The sequence below is a fragment of the Mustela nigripes genome, chromosome 10, assembly GCF_022355385.1.
Source record: "Mustela nigripes isolate SB6536 chromosome 10, MUSNIG.SB6536, whole genome shotgun sequence".
Taxonomy (NCBI): domain Eukaryota; kingdom Metazoa; phylum Chordata; class Mammalia; order Carnivora; family Mustelidae; genus Mustela; species Mustela nigripes.
Window position 1 is genome coordinate 19,546,870 of NC_081566.1, and position 24,655 is coordinate 19,571,524.

At 41.1% G+C, this 24,655-nt stretch overlaps 1 protein-coding gene across 2 annotated transcripts in view; it reads left to right on the forward strand.

Annotated features, from left to right (window-relative positions):
* Positions 1-24,655, forward strand: part of RGL1 (ral guanine nucleotide dissociation stimulator like 1) — a 249,511-nt gene that overhangs the window by 89,527 nt on the left and 135,329 nt on the right. For both annotated transcript variants that reach the window (XM_059412756.1, XM_059412758.1), the window contains exon 3: positions 3,535-3,698. In XM_059412756.1, coding sequence (XP_059268739.1) covers positions 3,567-3,698 — 132 coding nt within the window. In that variant the 5' untranslated portion in view covers positions 3,535-3,566. The remainder of the gene's footprint in view (positions 1-3,534; positions 3,699-24,655) is intronic.

The following is a 24,655-nucleotide window of genomic DNA, read 5'->3' on the forward strand; positions in this document are numbered from 1 at the left end:
TCTCTCCCTCCCTCTGCCCCTCTCCCACCATCCCACTCACGCACATGCTCTCTCTCTCCCTCTTAAAAAAATATATATATATATGATCTTTGGATTTAACCAAATTGAAGAAAAACAAAACACAACTTTAAAATTTGGTGGGAATGTTAGGGCTCTAGGATTTGAAGCAAACTCATCTTCAGAACCCTTACTTGGCTTTTATCATCTGCAGGTTGTTCTCAGGGTCAAGCGGGGTAGAGAAAAGAAGCTGTTTGTATAGAAAAGCAAATACCTGATCACAGATACCTGATACCTGATCACAGAGAACACAAAAGCAAAATTAAGTGCAAAGTTGTAAACAAAATTGCTGGAGAAATGCCTTTTCTAACTGTAAAAGGGCTATGACTGTACACTGTCTCTACTTCATGAAATGGAAAAGAAAAGTAAGAACAGGGGAGATAAGTTTGGTGGAATGAAAGCATCTGAATTCCCTGGTCAGAAGCCGAGATGGGCTGGGGCACCTGGCTGGCTCCGTCGGTGGAGCATGGACTTTTGAGGGTTGTGAATTCAAGCTCCACATTGAGTATAGAGCTAACTTAGAAAAAAAAAAAGAAAGAAAGAAAAAAGAAAAAAAAGAAAAAAAAAAAGTTGAGATGAGGGTAAAAAGGAAAAGGAATGATCTAGTTTTCTAGGATCTGTATCAATCCCACTCTTCCCTCATTGACTCATCAGATGCACCACCTCTCAAGTGGGCACTACTGGGCCAGTGAGCTAAGACAGTGACACTTTAACTCTAATCCGTGGGGGAAAGAGCAGGAGAGGGTGGTCTCATTCTACCAGTGACGGGGTCGGGGATGGGGGTTGAGGTTTTGCTGACCTGACCTAGGAGAGAAAGCACCTGGGGCCTCTACAACTTTCCAGCAGTGTATTAAACTTACTTAGCTGCCTTGCGTAGAATTTGTCCTAGCTGTAAAATGGGGACGTCTACCTTGCTGGGTTATTGTATGGTGTAGAGATAATGTGAAAAATCCCAACATGGGGGCTGGTATGAAATGGGAGCTCACTATATGTTGCATATTTGGTCTTTTTTTTTTGAGTGAGGAGAGGTCCTGAAGATGGGTAATAAGACCTCAAATTTCAGATGGGGTGGAGGATCTTGAAGGGCTTGAAGGGCGTCCTAAAGAACTTGCTGCCTTTCTGCTTCCATGCCTAGTTCCCAAGGACCTCATAATGGTCTAAAACTCATTTAGTTGCATCTTCTCCCCAAACAGGGCAAGGAACAATCTGTGGGAAGCCAGGACACAGTAGAGTTCAGTCTCCAATACTGACAATTTGCCAACTCTCACCCACACGGCAGCGATGAGAAAGCAGCTGTGGGCAGCGGTGGAGTGGGGTCACCGTGGGGTCACCTGGATACATTACACTTACAGATGTTCCATTGTTTGCCCTGAGATTTTGTAGTTCGTCTATTTCATCCAGTTAGGTTTCCATGATCCGCGGAGGATAGAGCCCAAACCATCTTCTGTAGTTTTTCCACTTTGTTTTGATTTATTATTTGTTGTTTACAGTATTATCTCCAATAACAATGATGGAATTTCCTTCTCTATCAATCTGGCCTGTTTCCACTGTGCCTGTTTATTTTAATTTCCTTTTTTTGGACTGAAACCTCCACATGACTCTGCTCTGTTTATTTCCTTGGCTGTAAGTGTCGGCATCATTTATTAGCATATCCTCTCCCGTGAATTTGTTCATTAATTATGAAGGTTTTGTTTCCTGCTTCCTAGTAGGATTGTGTTCTGTGTTGCGCGTGTGGAAGGGCTGCGGGTGGTTTTGGTTAGCAACTTCCTCATCATGCCTCTCTGCAAGCAGACGGTTTGCTCTCCACGGTTTCCAGATGGACCGCGTGAGGCAGAGAAGGGAGTCAGCTGCCAAAGAAGCTTTTCTCAAATCCTCTGACCAACCACCCCTGCTCGGCTTATCAATACTCACTGTTGTCTACTTTTATTTGGGCTGTAGGTTAAGTGAGCAAGACCTGCTTTTTTGCAGACAGGCTCCGATCCTTGAAGCCATTTCCATGAAAACTAGTCCGTTAACTAATGAGCAGTGAGCTGCTTGGGGATGCGTGATGAACGTTAGACTTGGCTCTTCCTCTTGAAGACCCTGCAGCCCACTAAAGAAATCAATCAAAAGGTGAAAGAGAAGACGTAATTTGGCTTTTACATCTGTTATTTGAAAATATTGGCTCTGCTGCCCGATTTTCACCGGATTCTCCTGATGTCCTGAGTTAACTAATTCCTCAAACGTTTGTTTAGTACTTACTCTGTGTATGACACCATCTCTAGTGTCAAGATGCTTAAAAGACCAGAAGGTGGAAATAGAGCTGAAAGCAAATAAACGTAATAAAGTGTTAGAGGTGGTCCAATAGACACCTTTCCAGAGTATATAGAGGGAGTAGCAGAGGAGGAGGGGGGCTTTATTCCCTTGGAGTGAGGGGTGGGAGCAGATGTCCCGAAGAAAGCCTGAAGCTACGGGATACGTTTGAGATGCACGCGTACCTTCCGAAGGCAGAAACGGTGGCCGAGGAGGCAGCCTGGTATGGTGGAGGAAAGGAGGGCCTGGTTGCCATTTTGAGGAGTTAGGGTTTCCTTCCCTAGGGAAAGTTTTAGGTAGGTGGGACGTCATTACCAGATTTACTTTAAAAAAAAAAAAAAAGAAAGAAAAGTTACCCTGAGAAGCATAGATTCAGGGGGACTTGAATGGAGGCGAGGAGATTCCTTAGGACAAGATGGCGCGGAGCCGGCACCATGTGATTCCAGACAAGCCAGTGGCGGATGGAAAGATGTCAAGGAAGCAAACTTTATAGAATTGGTATCATTTTTTAAGTATTGGCTTTACAGCAACTGCTGATGAAACTAAGGCTCAGAAAAGTAATGCAGCCGATAAATATCAAAGGGAATATGTCTCTGTGCTTCCAGTGCAGTTTGAAAAAAAATGATGTTATGGCATTGATCACACAGTGCCGTAATATACCATATTGTGATTACTTGTTTATAAGCCTTTCTGCCCTGAGACATTACCCTTCTTAAGGTTAAGAGCCAAGCTACCAAACGATTTGTGTATGCCTAGCATGGGCATACACAAGTATAAACAAGTACCCGATAGATGTTTGAAGAGGAACACGCCACTTCCAGTACTTTTTCCACGTGCAACACACAGCATGGACATACAAAGACATTTCTCTCGGGCTTCTCTTACATCCACCTGAGGGGGCCAGAGCAAAGAGGCAAATTGGGATAATAGGCAGATGATGCTTCTTCCTTTGCTCTAAAATTCCCATCACCTTATCAGAATGCACCCCTGCCTCCAGAAGCCTGCATTAAAATAGCAATAATGAATATTTAAAATATAAAAAGGGGCCATGAAGGTTGATGTCTATTGTGACACCATCCTCAGTGGTCTCATTATCCACAAATCAAGCACGAGAATTTGCTTTCATATCTTTTTTTAATGGTAATTAATGTTTTAACCTGAATCACACTTTATTCTTCCTCTCAGGTCCGTAATGCCTCCTGCCTGGCTCTTTCAAGATGGAGGACAAACCTATGGGAGAGCCTACTCAAGTGGCGTCTAAATTCAAACTTTCCAACAAGGTCGAGAGCACAGGACACTGGCTGGTGGACGATCATGCTCGGATATGGGAAGTTTTAAAGACAGAGGAGGTAGGACAACTCTAAATCACTGAGTTTGTACAATAATAGATTTTCTTTGACTTGAGACTCCTAGTTCTTAGTACGGTCAGCACCACAGACAAGCTCGGCAGATTTTTATTCAGAGGCCACCCATGAATGGAGAACAGTAAGTTAGGAGTGTGTTTCTTGGGTATTCATAGTGCCACGGTGATTTAGCCAACAGAGGTGGCACTGACAGTACTTAAAATACACAGGTAGACATTCTCCTTCTAGAATCCTTCCAGTCCTAAGTGGGAAATCAAATCATGGTGAGAAAGTTGATTCCTAAAGATCAATCATAACAAGTGGAATTATATAGATTCATTGTTCGACAGGATGAGCCTCAGTGTATCATTAGGGCTCTTTGGTTGCAAGCAACAGAAATGGACCCTGACGAATTTAAGCAAAATGGGAAATTATAGGAGGATATTGGGAGGCTCATAGAATTGATGAGAAGCTTTGAAAACTTGGATTAGAAAGAAGACAAGAGTCAAGTCAATAAGAACTGTTCAGGGCACTACCCCTGGTATAAATTCCAATCTTTCCCCATCCTCTCTTCATTCTCACATGTATGTATCTGCTCCAGATGCAAAGCCGTGGAAGAGAGGGGCTCACTGCCAAGCTCAGTTACATGTCTTTTTTTCTGGTTCTTCTGTAAAGAGAAGAAGAATCTTCCATGAGAGACCATTATAGCAACTCCTCACAGCACTTGTGTTTGGAGTCCAAGTGTCCCGTATCCACATGTTGTGACCATTACAGTTCAAGAAAGTAACTTGACAAGTGCAGTCTTAAACTGCCCGAGCAAAAATGTGAACCCTCTCTGTAGGGATACTTACCCAACAGATTTTTTTCTTTTTAAAGGAATAAATCTACACACAGAGTAGTTGAAGTCTTTACAAAACCTACCTAATAGGACCAAGACTCGGGTCAGTTGAGTGAGGTGCCAAGGGCACAACATTTAAGGAAGCACTCTCTCGTAGGTTTGTGTCCTGCACTTGCATGAACTTGGGAGTCAACACATCTTTATATTTTGAAGTGCCTTGCTTGCCTCACCCTCTTGCTGGCTCTGCCACCTGGTTTTATTCTTCTCCTGTATCCTCTAGGTAATCCTTTCCCCAAATTAGGCATTTGCCATTCTTATGCATATTTCAGTATATATGGTACATACCTGTTATCCACATATCGAATATATAATATTGATTTACATCTTATCAATTTTGTGTAAGTTATATACTCTATATCTACTTCTATAGCTTGCTTTTTTTTTTTTTTTTACTTAACATTTGGTTTCCACTTTATCTGTTTTCTGTGCTTGAAACAAGTAGTTCTAGCTTACTCACATTTTACTTTTCTTTATATTCTCTTGATTGAGTTACATTTGTTTATCTGTTCTCTTATTAATACCAGGTTTTTTTTCAATACAAGGTAGTGTAGTACATTTCTTTAGCATAGACACCTGTAGATGGCCTGCTGGATTATAAAGTATAAAAACCTTCAATTTTACTAGTTATTACCAGATTGATTAACAAGATGAAGATATGAGTTTATATCCCCACTAGCAGCATATGAGAATTCTCCCCGCTCCACATCTTCACCAGTTGCTGATCTTATCAGACCTTTAAATACTGGCTGATCTGATTGTTTTGAAATGGGATCTTGTTGTTTTAACATGAATTTTCCCATATGACTAGTCAATTATCCCAGCACCATTTTTGAATGTCCATAATTTCTTCTTAAGTTGGTGATGTTCTCATGTATCATATTTCTTTACGTACACCTTCTGATAGTGTGATGCTTCCTTGACTGTTTTAATTTTAAAGGAAACATGGATATCTAATTGGGTATGTCCCACTGAAATATTGCTCTTCAAAATTGTTTTGGCTGTTTTTGGAACTTACATTTTTGATATGAATTTAGGATGAGCTTGTTAGGTTCTGTGAATATGAAGAAAAAGGAAAGTCTGCTGGAAATTTGACTAGGGTTGAAATAAGTTTGTTGATTAGTTTGGGGGATTGTCTATCATTATGATAATCAGTGAATATCTTGTCTAATTATTGACTTTAATGGGCATGCTTCAATAGTTGACCCTCACTATTTCACCAACATTTTATCCTATACCCCTTTGCTGTAAGATTTTTACTTCTAAAATTAAGGAAGTTTTCTCTTCTCCTTTTCTTTTTTTGTTAAATGTTAATTTTCTTTACATTGTAATATTTGATATCTACAAAATAATATACATCTAAGTTATAGAACATAATATTAAACAGACACTTGTGAATTCATTATGAACTTAAGAACTACAACTTTACCAATTTGTTGAATACATATGTGGACTCTTCGTATCCTATTTCCTTGATTCCTTTCCCTGCAAAGTTAACCATTTTCTTGAAGGCTGTGTTTGATCATTCTTCATGTTTTTAAAATATATAGGTATCCCCAAACAACATTGTTTAGTTAAACAAACTAGTTATTTGGTCATATATATATATGATATAGGTCTTATTTCTTTGGTGACTCACTTCTTTCACTGTTTATAAGATATTTAGTAGTAATTCATTAATTTTTACTGTTGAATAATATGCTGTTATGTGGTTATGCTATGATTTGTTTATTCATATGTTCATGGACATTTTAATTATTTATTTTTTTGCCATTATGAACAATCTGCTAAGAATATCGTTATGCATGTCTGTGCCCTAGTGTAAGAGTACTCCATGCATAAGAATTTTTCTAGGTTAATACCTATTAGGTGAATTTTTAGTTGGGTACATCCAAGTTATTGCTATATTGCTTTCTAAAACAGTACCAATTTACACTCTCACTAGCAGTGCATAACATTTTTCTTATTCTACATCCTTGCCAACTTTTTAATTGTCAGATTTCTTAATTTTTTGGACCTCGTTGTTATAAAATAGAATCTCATCCTTTACTCATCAATTCTTGATATATATCACTCCATCGTAGATACTTTTTTCTTTCTCTCTCTCTCTCTCTTTTTTTTTTAAGAATTTACTTTTCTGAGGGTCTAACTAGAGCAAGAGTCTTTTTTTTTTCCTTTTTGTCTGAAGATGCCTTTATTTTGAGCCTGCTCTTAGAATGATAGTTTAGATGGGTATAGAATTCCAGGTTACTTTCTTTCAGTACATTAAAAACATCCCATTGTCCTCTGCCTTCCATTGTTTCTGTTGTAAACTAGCTAAAAGACTAATTTTTTTATTCCTTTGGATATAATGTCTTTTCTAACTTGCTAGATCTTCTCTACATTTTTGCTGTTTTGTAGTTTCATTCTTCTGTGTTAAGGTGTGTGTTTCTTTTTATTTAACTTCTTGGGTTAAATAAAACCCATAGGGCTTCCCAAATATATGAATGCTCTCTTCCATCAGTCTGGAAACATCTCTGTAATTTTCTTTTCAAATAATTGCTTTTGCTTCATTTTACATATGTTACTCCCACAAGATTTATATCTGATTTTCACACTCTTTGCATATGTCCCTTAACCTCTCTTTTGGAGTTGCTATCTTTTTTCTCTCTGTCTTATATTCTGATTAGTTTTAGATCTATTTTACAATTCATTAATTCTTTCTTCAGTTCTATCTAATCTGCTTTTTAACCCAACCAATGAGTTTTAAATTTCAGTTATTCTATTTTTACTTCTAGAAGTTCTGCTTTGTTCTTTCTAAAATTTTATAGTCATTTTTTAGTGTCTTCATTTATATTCCTGTTTTTAATTAGAAGACTATTTGTCAAGAACTGTGAAGGTTATGAGATCTTATGCTATTTGCAAGTTTTCTTGCCAAGGTAATAGATACTGAAAGAAGACATGAGACTTCTCTGTCTCAGAGACAGAAGAAACAGTAACCAGAGTGTCAGCATGTTTTTATTGGCTCCTATGCTGTAGTTCTTCCAGGGCCTAGATACCTGCCTGCACAAGAAAGGATCACTGACTTTGGGAAACTTTCCAGTTTATAGTAGACAATTAGTAAGCCTGCACTTTCTCCTAGTAGGAGATGTTACCTTATCCTTTAAGGTTAACAATGGGCTACAAACACAGGCCTGAAAAATGATCTAGGTAAGGATCAGCCAGGCCTTGATCATTTGGCATAGAAATCAAGACATACAGAAACAAGAGAGATTCATGGAGGAGTGTTTCTCCTCCATTATATTTAAATATAATAGTCTTATATTCTGAGTTGGCAATTCTAATAGCTATGGATCTTATTTTGCTATCTGTTCTTTCTGTTGTCTTTTGCACATGATGTTTTGTTTTTTTGTGGTTTTACGATTTTTGACTGTGGGTTCATTTTTCTTGGAATAAAGGGAGCTTTCTCTGTTGAGAATTTGCAGTTACTTCTGGGTGTACTACCAACTGGAAGTCACTTTAAAGGAAATTCTTACCTTGAAGTTTTCAGACTACTCGATGTGAATATAGGCTAAAAGCCTGTGGGTGGGTGTATTTATGATAATTAGTTCCAAGGGGAATTGACTCCTCCCTTCCCAGCCCATCCCTGCTCATATTCAGTGCCATGTTTTAAGATAAGCAACTTTCCTGGTATTGCTGTGGAGGGCATGTCCTTCTTGGTTCATCTGAATGCAGAGGGAATAGCATTTTGGGGTCCTAGTTTGATGCAGTGGGGATTCCCTGTAGATTCTCTCTCTTGAGCCATTCCTGGGTTTTGTTTGTTAGTCTTGGGTTCATTTAAAGGAATAAAACCTATATTAGTTAAAGTAACTCTAATGCTTTCTCAAACATTGTCAAAAATTTAAGTGGCTTAATACAATAAGAGTTGATGTCTTAATCACATAATAGCCTAACACTTGAGTTCATTTTTAAAGGAAAAGCATACATGAGCCCAGCATGGGCTTCTTTCAGAAGAAGAATGAGAGAAAATATTCCTGGAAGAGTGAAAACTGTGTAAGGGGTAGTATTTAGAGAGAATATCCTGCAGTTTGGAGCATTTGTAGCAGAAAAGGGATGGCAAGAGATGAAGCTGAGAGGAACCAAGTAATGAAAAGTCTTATGTGCTCCACCCAGAATTTCAGAAATTCTCCTGTGGGCTTTGGGGAGTCAATGAAGGGTGTTAGGCAGGGCTAGTGACATGGTTGGGTTTGTTTTTTAGAAATGTTACTTTGTCAGACATGTGAAGGACAGCCTCGAGCACTTCAAAACCTCACCCACTTAGGTCTCTTTCTTTTCCATCTACATTGTGCTAGTCAGTGCTCAGTGGGGAATTATTTGGGATTGTTCTTTTTTTCAGGATGGGAATTCTCTCTCTCAGCTAGATCCTTTGTCCTTGAGATCATTTCCTTAGTTTTAATTCTATTACACTATAAACCCAAAGCATGAGGATATAAACCTGATGACTGATTGACAAAACATTTTCATAGTCTTTATGTAATCATATAATCATTATTTTACACTAATACATTGTTTCTCTAAATTGTTACATCCACCAAAATATTGCCAGCTGTGGGTACAAAGGCAATTCATTGGATTCACCATAAGATAGCACTTAGTGGTGATGACATTTTGTTTTTTTGCTCATTGCTCATTGAATTTGCATTGAGTCATCTGCTGTGCCACTGGGCTTATCTGTGTTCAGTGTTTTACATTTGTGAGAAGGCTGCCAAGATAAGCAACATTGTCTTGTGGCTATGGAACAGAGATGTTCTCTGCGCGAAATTAAACCAGTGAATGCCTGTATGGAGATTGGACATATGACCTCTTCTTCTCTATCCGGACCGGGACTGGGACCCCACATTGTAACATCACATTCTTGGAGGAAGAAATAGTAATGTGGTCATTATGCATGCTTTGGAGATTAAATCACACTCATCATGGAATGAGTAAAGTAGATGTATCATCAGAAGTGAGAAATGGAATTTTATATATTCAGTTGTGGCCTGTAAGCGAGGGAAAATACCATTGATCGAGCACTTTCTCTGGGTCAAGAACTGTATTTAGTTGGCACTTTCATATTTATCAGTATATCTGTCACAGCTAAAGATATTTTTTCATCAGGATTTTGAAGGTTGGAGGTTAAGGCACATACTCAAAGACACATAGCTGGTAAGTGGCAGAATAATGTTCAAACTCAGGTTTGTCTCTCTTCATTTTTCTTTCTTTCTTTCTTTCTTTTTTTTTTTTTTAAGATTTTATTTACTTTGCAGAGAGAGAGAGAGAGATCACAAGTAGGCAGAGAGGCAGGCAGAGAGAGGGAGAAACAGGCTCCCTGCTGAGCTGAGCAGAGAGCCCGATGTGGGGCTTGATCCCAGGACCCTGAGATCTTGACCTGAGCTGAAGGCAGAGGCTTTAACTCACTGAGCCACGCAGGTACCCCTCTCTTCATTTTTCTATGCTTATTTTCTCACAAAGTTGTCTACCAAAATTATTTAAGTCAATATGATTCTACATTTAGTTTCCTTGCCCAGACTTTAACTAATCCTGGCCAGGGCAGGACCCTCAGCTCAATAGATGGTACCAGTCTTGCTTTCAGAGGGCGTGGCTCTGCAGTGTCTGGTATGAGTAAACACCAGTGTGCCCACTGAGTCCTGACTTTCTTCCACTCCTCAAAGCACTGGCCCGGTGTGTGTGGCTGGAATTCCATCGCTCTCTCTCATACAGTATACCAGTATCTCATGGAGAATTGCACCCTGCCCTTAACACTGTTCTATTTAAATGGGTCCCTAAAACTCTGCTACATTCTTGGTAGCTCTCTTTTCTGCACAGCTGAGCTCTAAGTCACATCCCCCAAGCTGTGGATTGGGGTCCAGCTGTGAACAGTCTGATTGTTTGGAACCTGGATATTTTTATCCATTTCCTGAGCACTTGTCACTTCCTTGGACATTAAAACCTGCCAGAATCACATCAGTGTTTTCCTGTGCCCATGAAACACTGTTCACCAGTCTGTTGTTACCATGGGGCACACCCTTGTCATCAGTAAATCTCTCCAGTTCCAATCGACCAACTTTATATCTTCTGATTTTTTTCATTGGCTCTTGTCACCAGAGTCCCAAGTTGCCCGGTGTAAGATCATGTTACGGTAAGACCAGGGCATAACATTTTTAATAAGTTTCACAGTCTAAACCAAAAGGGGGTCTTTTGCATATCAGATCTTAGTTCTGGTTACATTTCAGCCTTGGTATGAAAAGGTGCTTGCGTACCACCTCTTCAAGGAAGACCTCCTTGACTCCTCTGGTCCGGGTTAGTGACCACATTGTGTGGTCTCATAATACGTCTGCTTATCGATCTTATAAAACTCATCACGTGAGTGGGACTCATATGTTTATGTATTGCTTTCTCCTAAATTAGAATGTAAGCTCCTCAAGGCCTCTGTCCTATTCATCTGTATATGTCCAATAATATTCATGGTGTTTGGCACATAGTAAGTACTTGATAAAAATTTACTGAATACAGAGAACATACAGAGTGCCTAAGAGCATGGACTCTGTAACCAGACTTGCTGTGTGAATTTGTCAAATTTCTTAACCTCTCTGTATTTCTGTTTCCTCCTCTATAAAAATGATATACTTATAGGGTTGTTATGAGAATTTTTTGAGTTCTAATATGTAAAGTGCTCAGAACAGTGCCTGCTACATAATAAGAAATAGAGGCAGACTTTTATTATTGTTGAACAAATCTGTGATGAGGGAAGAGTACAAAATGTTACACCATATCGGCTTCTCCGTTGGATAGCAGCTGCTTTTAATCCCTGCTATCTGGATTTAGGATTTCCCCTACCATCTGGAAGGCCCCACACTCCAGGATCCTTTCTATGATTTTAAGTGACTGTAGAATTGGCACTGATGGTCACAACTGCCTGACTGTAATGAGACTTCCCTCATTTAAAAAAAATTTTATTATTTTATTTGACAGAGAGATCACAAGCAGGCAGAGAGGCAGGCAGAGAGAAGGGAGGAAGCAGGCTCCCTGCTGAGTAGAGAGCCTGAAGCGGGCTCGATCCCAGGACCCTGGGATCATGACCTGAGCGGAAGGCAGAAGCTTAACCCACTGAACCACCCAGGTTCCCCTCATTAAAGTTCCTACAGAGCGATCCCTCAGGCAGGAAGACAGTCAAGCCCAACTAAACAGCACTGTGTTGAGATACACAAATATCCGTGGTGTAGTGACCAGATAGGGGCTTTTCAGAACCACTCAACTCGACTGCCCCCTTCTCTGTGTGTGAGGTGGGGTGACAGGTTAGCAGCGTGCGTACTCGCTCCTCAGGGCCGTGTTCGGGGATCAGAGTGCACGGGCGGTGTTCTAAACCTCGTGGTATGCTGGCTGCTGATTCAGGTGGCGCAGGTGATGATTTGAATGGGACGGCAAACCCTTCTAGAGGGTAAAATTAGACAGGATTGAGAGGAAGAGAACTTTCTCCTATAGAAAGCTCTTTTGTAGTAATCAATTTAGTAGCAGTTGTGATCAATTTATCCTGCTCTGTTTGGGTCCGAGTTCTAGAATGAACCCTGCCTTTACCATACCAGACATGAACATTTCTTCATATTTTAATAGAGAGAGTAAAGGAGACTGCAGGTAAACTTAGGCAAAAAGGAAGAAAGGGAAGGGGAGGGAAGAAAAGAAAAAGGAAGGAACGAAGGAAGGAAGGAAGGAAGGAAAGGAGGGAGGGAAAAGAAAGACAAGTTTCTCGAGGTCCGGGAAGTCATTCCTTCATGGGGCTTGCATTCATGGGCATCGTAAGTCTCCAGGAAAAAGTTAGCAAAGCAGTTCTGTTTCAGCCCATTGTTTTCCACAGTGTGTTCACTGTAAACCTCCGAATCTTGTTGTTCCCTTGAAACCCCCATGATGTCAGGAAAAGCTTGGCATGAGGCAGTCAAGAGGCGGGGGGGGGGGGGGGGGATGGGGGAGAGGAGTTTACAGATGGAAATCTTTCCCATGAAAGGAAAAGGAAGTGTCTTCAGTCCTTTTTAAGCGGGTTTCCCCTTGAAGGGGGCACACATGAGGAAGAAATGACATTATTTACATTTGTTCGTGGGTTACAAATGCAGGGTGTGTGGGAGAGTTTGCATGTCTTCCCACAGCAGTGAGTAGCTATTTTAAAAGCCCATCCTTTCTCAGGGACCCAGGAGAGGAAATAGTTGAAAATCTTCACTACAAACTCTCTTCCTTTGTGACCCGGCATCTGAGCAATTCACCTGATCTACGTAATGGGAAACCCTGATCTAGGAATCCCAGGAAACTTTATAGATGAAGAAAATATCAGTGAGGTAAAGACTGGTGGAGGGGTGGGCTTTGCTGTTTGGAAAGGGTTAGCATTCTTTTTTTTCACTTCCTTGAGAGAGAGAGAGAGAGAGAAAGAGAGCTCGAGTGCTCGAGTAGGGGAGGGGCAGAGGGACAAAGTCCTAAGCAGACACCCCGAAGTGCAGAGCCCTACGTGGGGCTCAGTCTCATGAGCCGTGAGACCATGACCTGAACTGAAACACTGAGTTGGAGGCTCAACTAGCTGAGCTACCCCGGTGCCCTAAGGGTTAGCATTCTTTAAAAAAATGCATTCCGATGTCAATAACCCCAGTGTCTTTGCACATCACACTGTTCTCTCTGTTTAGAATGCCCTTCCTTCTCCTTCCTTAGCTAACGTCTACTCGCCTTAGCTTCCTTAGCTAACCACTCACCTTAGCTTCCTTAGCTAACCACTCGCCACTCACACTCTGGGAATCTTCCTTGTTCTCCACACACTGTGTTACGTGCCCTTGTCATTTTCCCCTAACTTTTTTTTTGAAAAGCACTTTGTGCCTTTTTTATGTATATTTATCACATTATATTGTAAATGCTTATTTTATCATCTTTTCCACTGTACTGTGAGCTCCTAACAGGAGGAACTATGGTTTTTTTCTTTTTCAATGGAATATAAAACTATTTATTGACCACTGTTTACCAGTATTTACAATAAAATAAATAATATACAGTTGGATAACATTCTGACTACAAAGTTATTGTTTTTCCTGGTTTCTGCTGAGCTAGTAACTCAAATACTGGAAAGATTGAGCCTACATGTCAAGAATGGGTGACGGTTAAGAATTTGGATTATAGAAGCCTATAATCTACCCATTTATTCCAGCAGGTGCTATGTCTGTCTTGTTCAAAGTTACATCACTACACTGTTGAGGTGTTTCTTGAATGAATGAATGAATGAATGAACAAAGGAAGGGACAGATAAACAACCATTTTCATATGTTGATACGAACACCTGAGAACACCCAAGTGACAGAATTGGCGGCGGCTTGTGGGGGGATGGGGTTGGGTTAGTGGTGGTTTCTCTGACATCGTAAAAGGGCAGACTCAAGATCCAGAACTGTATGTTTTATTCTGTGGCATGTACTTGCCACTAAGAGGAACCATTACAATTTTATTGGAATTCTGAGAAATCAACACCATATGTGTATAGTCAACATACAGCGACAATAAAAACAAATTGCCTGATGAAAAGAGTCCTCAGTAAGCACATAACCCCTCCACCCACTCTTGTTTACCCTTATGGTCAAATCATGCTTGTAAACCAACTCATTGTTGCCTCAAAACTTTCATTTTAAGTAGGATGGGGGCACCTGGGTGGCTCAGTGGGTTAAGCCGCTGCCTTCGGCTCAGGTCATGATCTCAGGGTCCTGGGATCGAGTCCCGCATCGGGCTCTCTGCTCAGCGGGGAGCCTGCTTCCTCCTCTCTCTCTGCCTGCCTGTCTGCCTACTTGTGATCTCTCTCTGTCAAATAAATAAATAAAATCTTAAAAAAAATAAAATAAAATTTAAGTAGGATGAATACAGGGGGAAAACAAATCTGAATTGTTTCAAAGTAAAAATGTTGATCAAGGGAGCTAAAAATGGCAGAGATTGAAACATTGTGTTGGAAGGATCCTGCCTATCCAGGTGGGAGGAGAAGTTATTTTTAAGGAATAATTGAGAGTAGGGGATCTCTGAAAGCAACACAGAGCTAGGATCTCAAACTGGAGTCCCAGAAGTCGTATAATTTACTAAGTGAAATGCAGATCGCTGACAATAGCATCACAGAAAATGAGTGATTTCCAAACAGCAGGACTTCTCGTAAGAAATGTAGCAAGCTCGTCGATACAAAGTATACATATAAGGACACACCATCCCTTTAGGACAGCGATCAAGGTGTCACCCCTTTTCTGAAAGGAGGCAGGAACCACAAGGAAGAGGATGCAGAGGTTAACTAGATCAAACTTGGGACTTGAGAGCCACACAGATGGGACCATTAAGCAACCATCAGATTTTGAACTGAGAGCTGAGTTCTATGGAGAAAAGAGCCAAATTATTCATCCCTTGGTTTCATTTCTTTTTAATTATGAAAACAAAAACACAGGACACTATAGAAGTAATAAGTGACAGGCCGTTTTTCAGTATGACTCTTAAATATCTAGTCACCTTGTAAAAGCTTTTCATATACAATTGCAACATTGTAGTCATTGTAGGACCAGGAGAAACGTTCAGGGGCCAGTCCCGTCAGAATGTAGCTTGTCTGTTTGTCATCCCTAGTCCCCTTGGGGTCTCTGCAGTCTTTTGATGCTATTTTCTCATTACTCCCATGGTTGCATATTTCTTGTGCGGTGGAGAAACATCCATGGCATTGGCCCACCACTTAATTCTTATTCTTTAGCTAAATTAACCAGAATGCTTATGAATGCAGTGCCCTGGTTAACTTAATTTTCTGCGCATTTGTGAGCTAGCAGACATGACATAGTAAGCCCTTAATTGCCGTTTCTAAATGATTGGATATATAACATATGTGAAAGTACATTTCTCACTCAAAAAGTGCAAGTTGTGGGGCACCTGTGTGGCTCAGTTGTTAAGCGGCTGCCTTCGGCTTGGGTTATGATCCGAGGATCCTGGGATTGAGCCCTGCATGGGGCTCCCTGCTTAGTGGGAAGCCTGCTTCTCTCTTTCCGACTCCCTCTGCTTGTGTTCCCTTTCTCGCTTTGTTTCTCTCTGTCAAATAAACAGATACAATCTTAAAATAAAAAAGTGCAAGTTCCTTCCAAGCATGATAGGATTTGAGGTTGTAGGCCATAAAGGGGAAAGCCTCATGGAGTTTTGGATTCAGCTAGAATTTGGTTTGAGCATAGATACATCCAATATTTATTGGATGTATTATTCTGGGAAGTAGTTAATCCTCTTAGCTTCAGTTTCTTGGTCTGCAAAGTGTGGATGATAATATTCTTTTGGGGAAGGTTGAGTATACAATGAATGTGAACCATCCAGGACAATGACTGGCCCATAGCAAGTGCTTGATTAATATTATTTCCATTTTTCTGTCTCTAGTTAACTCAGGATTGATCACAAAACCGTTGAGTTTGGGCCCTTTGAAAAGTCTTGAATAGAGTGAAAGTAACATACAAAACTATTAACATCTGTCAATTATAGATAGTGGTAATAATGAACATGATTATATATGTTTATGTTTCTGTGCATGTTTTACAATTCTAAAAATTAAACATGTCAATGGGGCACCTCGGTGGCTCAGTGGTTTCAAGCCCTGAATCAGGCTCTCTGCTCAGCAGGGAGCCTGCTTCCTCTTCTCTCTCTCTCTCTGCCTGCCTCTCTGCCTACTTGTGATCTCCATCTGTCAAATAAGTAAATAAAAAAATCTTAAAAAAATTAAACATGTCAAAAGTGAATAAATAAAACTAAATCAAGTGGCAGATATCATTACATGAGCCATCTAAAATAAATCAATTTCTACTATAGTAAATATGGAATAGTGGACTTGAGTCATTTTGCAATCAGTATTTGTTGAGTAACTACTAGGAACAGGATTGATAAAACCCCTGCCTCATGGAGCTTACAGTCCAACGAGGAATACAGATTAAAACTAACAAACATAAAGCCATCACACATGGGATCAGGTCAGTTAAAGGAAAGACAAAGGTTGTAAGGCAGCACAGAGGAGTCACATTTTACCTGATTTTGGGGAGGTGAGGAAAAGCTAAGGATGACTATTGATGTGTAGGGGGCATGATGTATAAGACCTTTTTAACATGTCATTGGAGAATGAACAGGGTGAATGACATCAAGAGATGCAGGTGCGGAAGGAAGTCCTTGGCACATGCAGAGGGAAAAGCATGTGCCCAGGTGTAGTGCCTAGAGGGATGGAGAAGGAAGAGTAGTTCAATGGGGTGGAAGATGGGCTTCAAAGTGGAAGGTGTAGGGGGAGATGAGTCTTGAAAAGGGCCGATCATGAAGGGCCAGAGAAGTTTCATGCTTCTTGGGGAGGGTTCACCCACCAAAATATCAAGACCATTGTCTGCCCCTGTTGGTGGGGTCTCCATTTTTGTACCACTACTGTTGGTGCTCAGGAACTGATAATTCAGTCTTCAAGTCTGATGGAATGCTGTGTTTTCTGGGAGAGGCTGAAATCATGTCACTTGCTATTTTTAAGTGGACAGACTTAAAACTAACTACTTCCGGGGAATAAAATGAGTATGGAAGTTCTGTTTTTTACATATTGTTTTTCCTACATATTTTAAATGTAGAAACTTTCACTGATGGACTGAGGCTGTCCTGAGCTGCAGCCCATTTCTGCCTGCCATCAACAGATTATGGGCAGTGGCTTGTTTAATGTCCTCTTGGACTTAACAGAAAAACAGACTTGAAGATAGCCTTTGGGAACCTAACTTGTAAGTAGATGAGCTTTGTAATAAAATGTTAACTCTATCACATTTTTCCTAGCCTGCTGGTATCCTCTCGAATCATATGGATCAATGTTTGTGTCCCCGGTCTTGAGGTTAACTAGAGTTTTTGAAGTCAATACAAAATCTTACAACCTGCTAGACTTTTCTTTAACAAAAGCAAAAGCATTTGTCCATTATCCTCTGGAGCTGGGACAAATAGCATTTGGTTTGAAGAATCTGAAACACCGTTGCACTGGGGCAGAGATGAAGAAGGGTGATTACATTCTAATGACAGTCATTCACAATATCTGATCATGTTCAAACACAGGACCATTACACATGGTTTCATAATGGAAAATAAACGGGCCAGACGATTCAGTATACACAAACCATCTGGTGACCTTGCCCGTGACTCCTCGGGGAGAGAGTTGATAGGAAAACTGATGATCTGATCTGAGATTGTGATTTGCCCAAAGTTAGAGAATAACATCATTATCCTCTGATTCCCAATGGTTGCTCCCTGCACTTGGTTTTCTACAATTGTGTGAGTCTCAAACATCCTTCTCGCAAACTCCAGTTACATGATAAATTTCCTGGCTACTCTATTTTAATTTGGGAGTATACTTTCTATTGTCACTTGGATTCTTCATGATGACACTCTTCCTTTCCTTCACTCTCTGCCCTGACCTACCTTCCCCCTCATTAATATTGAGAGAATTAACATTAAATCTAGAACTGGGATGTTTGAAAGAGTAGATCATCTTTATAGTTGGTTCTATGTGTCCAAGAAAAGTCTTTAAGCTACAACTCTGGGTAGCATTTTTCTTTCCTCCAGTTGCATTTTTTTTTTTTCCTTATTTAATGTGATCAGTAGTTCAAAGCAGAAACTATTCTTGGCTCAGTTTCCTCCCCACTAGTTATGACTTTTAGATGTATATGTGGAATCTTGTTCTCAGAGGAAGATCTAAGGAGACCCTGTTATAAGTATGGGGTTAGCCACCATAAGGCACAGCTGGTACAAATCAGCATGATACAGCAATAGCTCAGGGTTATTGGCAGAGCCTGTGTTTAGGATTTAATAGTAAAGAAAAGGGGCTCTGTACTGTGGGACCGAGAAGAAGGGAAAAGCTAGGGAGGGAGGAAGGGAGGATATCAAAGATAAACAGAAGAGGGAAGACATTAGAAGACTGGGGGGGCCGTATAGTATATAAAGTTTATTAAATAAAATGATATTCATATATAATCCTTCCTGGTTTAGAGCGATTTGGGGGCACCTTATTTTATATACTATATTCCAGTCCTTTAGGAGGGTAAACGGAGGAACTGTGGGGTAACTGGATAGCCCATGAAGAACTGGGAGAGATTTTTTTTTTAAAGATTTAATTATTTATTTACTTACTTATTCATTTGATAGGGAGAGAGAGAGGGCACACACACAAGCAGAGGGAACGGCAGGCCGAGGGAGAGGGAGAAGCAGGCTCCCCACTGAGCAGGGAGCCTGATGGGAGACTGGATCCCAGGACCCTGGGACCATGGCTTGAGCCAAAGGCAGACGCCCTGAACCGTTCAGGAGCCCCGAACTGGAGAGATTCTTGAAAGAGATTGGGAAGAACAGAAATTCTAAAATGAGAAGAGAGTATGGATTCAACAGAGTATGGATTCTCCGTCCACAGTCTGATTTGATGTATGTCGTCCCTAGTTCAGTCATGTCTCAGATTTTGAATAAAGATATACATGGTCAGCATAAATCTCTCTGAGTAGGGTGACATACTTTTTTAGATCATTAAGAATAGACTCAGGCTCCAGAGAATTAGCTGTATCCTTCCCTAAGGCCTGGCTTCAGTGCCTTTGAAGGCAATTGAGCAGTGATAGGAGGAGCAGTTTTTGAAACCGCAGGTCCTCCTGTTCCATCCCCCTGGCAGAATTATACACCTCGCCCTGTGGATCCGAGAGCCTCTTGTAGATTCTTTTCTCGGTCTTTCAGGGGATACCTGTAGGTGGCTGAGAGGAACAGAGAAGGCAAGACTCCCTCCTCCCCTAGCAGACAGACAGTAAGGGGGCAGTGTAGCTGCCCATTTTCTGGAATAAGGGATTCAAAGTGGAGATTCTTATTGGTGGTGCTGCAAACTTTAATTATCTTGAGATCAGAGAGCTTCCAGGTGCAGATGTGGTCACATATCAAGGTATGTCAGATGGCCCCCAGGGCTAATTCCGGGTCAACACGAGTGTTCGAGATAGTCCCCAAGGCTAATTCTGGGTCTTCATGTGACTGGATTCCACTGGAAACTTCAAAAACAAGGAGATAGATAGAAGCATGAGGAAAGATCATTTGTAAGTTTGTTTCTTTTTATGAATGCTGAAAAGGTATCACTGCTGGGTTCTGTGACCTAGCTGAAAAAAAAAAAAAAAAAAAAAAAAGAAGGTATTTTATGGTCTAGTATGTGGGCGAAAGAACATATCTGTGAGGGGAGGACTGGGGTAATTTGAAGAACTATCAATTTATAGAAGAAAAGAATCAGTATCTAATTAGCATGAAAAATGCTCAGATCAAATAGTGACTAGAAAGTTCATCCGGTTTAGTTTTTACACAAAATACTCCGTGAGTTATAAAGGTCTAGAATTTGGTTCTAATTTCCTCTCTTTGGGAATCCCTGTAAACAGGTAGTGTATTCTTAACATGGTAAAATAAATAATTTCCTTCCTTCCTTCCTTCTTTCTCTCTCTTTCTTTTTTCCTTCAAGATTTTATTTATCTATTTGAGAGAGAAAGAGAAAGCATGTGCTTGGGGGATGGGAAGAGGGAGAGGGAGAAGCACTCTCCACTGAGTGGGGAACCCAACTGCAGGGCTCCATTCCAGAACCCTGAGATCATGACATGAGCCGAAGTCGGACACTTCCAGGTGAGCCACCCAGGTGTCCCAAGAAATAATTTTCTTTAAAGAATTATCTTAGTGGAAGATGAGTTCATAGTAGGGTAGCCTTCTTAAGAAGATATGGGATCTCTCTGAAGATGTAGCTCTTTTCTGTATGATGACCAGTCTAACAATTTTGTGGATCATTGAAGTTGGCTTGGTGTTATTAATCTTGATCTCTTTGGAACAAATACTAGGTAATGTCATTTTAATGTTTTTAATATGTTTTGTGTTGTTTTTTCCCAGAGCATGATAAATTTGAACTAACACATCTATTTTATTTTGGACCAGTACCCTTTGCTATCAAGGGCATCCATTTTTGAAGCAGCTGTTTGGGTTGAGGGATACAGAATGTGGCCATGAAACAGATCAAAGCTGATTGGCCCTCAGGGTAAATAAGCTCATGACCTTGGCCTCATTAGCCCTGTGCTGTAACTAGCTGTAACTGCCCTGAGGGGAGGTTCACTTCCCTGAAGAAGCTCCAGCATTTGGAAATTATCCAAGAAGGCTTATAATGTTGTTGACCCACTCTTTTCTGCCCTAAGGATGAATGACTGGCCGGTTGAGGGAGAGATGGGGAAATTCTGTGCTTACCCTGGGACTGATGGTCCTGGGATCACCACCAGATAGAAAATAATGCTAGAGTTGGGCTATTTCATAGGATTTGTATATGGCCAGTGCCAATGGATATTTTACTCAGCTAAATGTTGATGAACTTGCTCCAGAATGAAAACCACTGAGGTGGGTTTTGACCAATAGAAAACCTCCACGTGTGTCACAAACGTTGTGTGACAGGTGAGGCTTTCTGTGCAGGAGACTCTCTTGAGTCTTAGCCTTGCCTTATCTCTTCACACCACTGGGATGAACAATTGTGTGTGCACCAATGGGATGTGGAATGGATTGATAAGTACAACCTCCAGACTGTGTGCAGAAGCCAGAGGTTTTCCCAGGCCCAGGAATACAAAGGAGTCATGTTGTTCAGTAGCAACAGCAGCTCTTAAAGTTCTGTCTCTGAGGCTGGTTTATATTCCTCATCCTTTAAGGCCTATTGCTAAGTAGCTTTGTCAATATTCCCTCCTAAAACCCCCCTTCTAGCCTTCTGATTGGCCAGTGGGGTGGGGACGGGGGATAAGAGTGCTCCTTCTGACTTCTTTCTGGAGAGCTGGGACAACATTGTGGTCCCTCATATTTGTGGTCTCAGGCAAGGTCTAGTTCCTTGTAACCGAAGTCCTTTTCTAAAGCACAATAAGAAAAAATGAAATTCAATAAAAAATCCAGATGGAGCAATGATTACCCTTCTTCTTTCCACTTCCCCTCCACTCTGACACCCAGCGAACACGTTCTGCAGAGGCCAGCTTCCTCCTTAGTGTGGGCTAGAGAGCTTCCTCTTCAGGTCAGCTGGCTGGGGTATTATCAATCGCTCTGTGGACAATCTCTTTTTTCTGTCCTCATTAGCCACATAACCAGTTGCTGTTGAAGACGCTAATTTAGAAACCCTGTAAAATAATAATTGTTATATTTTTTAATAGTGGGGGGTACAAATAAGAAACCCAAACTGGTCCCTGATCTCTCCCCCAGATGGTCCCTATCCTGGGAAGCCATCTTTTCACCCCATCTCAGAGACTTTTCCCAAGTTAGCCCCTGCTAACCATTTGAGAGTCTTTCACACACATTCCTGTATGTAACTATGTGCAAATGTATATTTTCATACAGAAGGGCTCACACTATACACACTGTTCTATAGCTGGCTTTTTCTCCTTAATGATATATCTTAGAAATCTTTCCATATTGGCACACACGATCCATCCCAATTTTTTAACCAGTCCCTAGTAATCTGTTATATGGATGTGCCCCCCCCCCCTTTTTTAAATCTAACCAGTCCTTGTACTGGTGGACATTTTGATGTATTTTTAAAACCATGAGAAATAACACTTTGGTGGCCAGCCTTGTACATATGTTTTGTTGAAATATTCCTTGAATATCCACAGATAAATTCCTAGCAGTGACATTCCTTGTTCAAAGGGAATGAATGTTCTTAATATTGACAAGTATTGCCAAATTGTGCTCTAAAACGGTTATGCCTGCTCATACTCTTAAGATGTCAAATATCTATTTTGGGTAGAAAGAAAAATCACATTTTCTCAGACTTATGTAGCTGGTTTCTGTTTATGTTCTTAAAGTGCCCTCTCTGTTTCAGCCTCTGGACATCTGCTACACAAAGCAGGGATGCCCCCGTCATCTCCCTTCACCACCGCTCCCCTGGAGGACCCACCCCACTCTGAAGCCATCAGTAGAATAATTCTTGTCCTATATCTTAAGAATGTGCTGGGCCAGAAAAGGATGTGAGTTCTAATTATAAGGACTGCCCATTGATGGTACTACATCCAAGTACCTGCCACAAGGACACCAGGGCTTCAATTCCAGCGAAGCATCTGGAAGATAAGGCTTAGCCATGTCATGTCAACCCAGGCACACAGCATTTTGAGAGGTTATCACCAGCTCTGCTCCCCATCAAGTCTGTGAGGCAAGAGAGAATCTTCTTTGACGCTTCTAAAGGAAACTTAGGACCTATAGCTTCATCAGGGGAATGGAACTCCTCACCCAGTCGGGGAAGCAGGGAGGAATGATTAAGCACTTGAAAGCACTTTGAAGAGTGTTTAATCACAGTTAAATGCTTCTTCATAAAAGCTGATATTTTGATGTCTGGCTAACATCACGAGACTCCTGACCACGGCCTAGGATTGGACACTTTGCATTTTTACAGTGGAACAAGAAAATAAGACATGGAAGCCACTAAGATGTCTAATACTAGAGAATAATGGAGGTAGTACAGACGTCGTGGTGGGTGGATTATAATTACCTTATTTTTGTTGGTAATGTGCTCTGATTGCATACAGGGATTTGGCGAGATTGTTGTCATATTTTCTTTTTTTAAAAAAAAATTATTTATTTATTTATTGAAAACATATAATGTATTTTTATCCCCAGGGGGTACAGGTCTGTGAATCGCCAGGTTTTCACACTTCATAGCACTCACCATAGCACATACCCTCCCCAATGTCCATAATGTTGTCATATTTTCTAAAGCACCTGGAGTTCTGAGGAGGAAAACTGGAAAATGAGTACAAATAATGATGCTCAATCCGCTTAAGTCATCCCCATCACCCTGTGGCATAGACCTTGGCAAAATAAGAAGGCCGTAGGATTTCCATGTCGAGATGTACTGCTATACAGGGAACCAGAGCCTGAGTTTTCTACAGGGTGCAAGAAACCACTTTGCCCACTTTAATCAGAAACAGAAACACCCACTGGTCAGTCTGGTTTTCCTACCAGTGCCTTCTCCACTACCATGGAATGTTTAAAAGACAACCAGGGGAGGGTGCAGCTGTGTTCCCTGGTCCTCGAGTTGCCTTGTGTCAGTAGGGAAACTGCTGGGCCTCCTTAATCACACCTGTGGACCCAGTTGTTGCCCGAAGGAAGGACTGAAGGGATTGGAACTGGTGATTGAATGTATTCCATCTGTTTTGGGAAGCCATGGAAATTTGGGGTTGGGGGAGGGGGAGAGAGAGAGAAAGAAAGAGGGAAGGAGAGACAGAGGGGAGATGGAGAGTCGTACGTCCAAGAAGAGAGCTAAGGGAGTGTCAGTGAATTTCCTTCAAGTCTGTAGGGACAGGGGTCCTTATCCCCTCGGTTTCAGGAATGATTTGATTCAGGATGCTAAGCAGACACTTGAAAATGTGAACTGGTTCAGCGTTGATCCTGGATGGACCATGACTCATTTTGCAAAATTAAGCCAAATCTCTCTTTCCCTGCTCCCCTGTCTCCTAACAGTTTTGCTTTGCTAAGTAATCAGACATGGATCTTATTCCCAAGATGTGTATATATAGCCTTAGAGAGATAAGACATTTAAAACAATGCAATAAAATCCGTAATCAAAGTCCAGATACTGAGCCACAGGAGTTCAGAGGGGGAAGATGTCATTTCCAGTCAGGGTGGGCAGGAGATTATGATATTCATATTTTGGGGCTTAATATTTATTAAGAATTCCTCAGTAAATGGGGATGTGATGGGACAAGGCCCCCTCCAGGCTGAGCGGTTGGCAGGAATATATCAGGGAGGTACTGTAAGTGGGAGGCATGAGTAACAAAGGCAATTAGATTGTTTTGACCGGAGGAAAGGGCACACAAGGGTAGCGAGAAGGATGTTTCCATGGCAAGGCGTTGAATGTCCATTGTGACAGCTCACAACCGTGTTAGAAATAGCCTGGTTCACTGCAAAGGATGGTGAACTGGCAGGGGCTGGCTCTGCCCCCAGCGCTGGGGCAGGAGTGGAGAGCAGTATAGGACGACAGGCGCAACATCGGAAGGGAGAGGCCTGGCGATATGGAGACAGATGA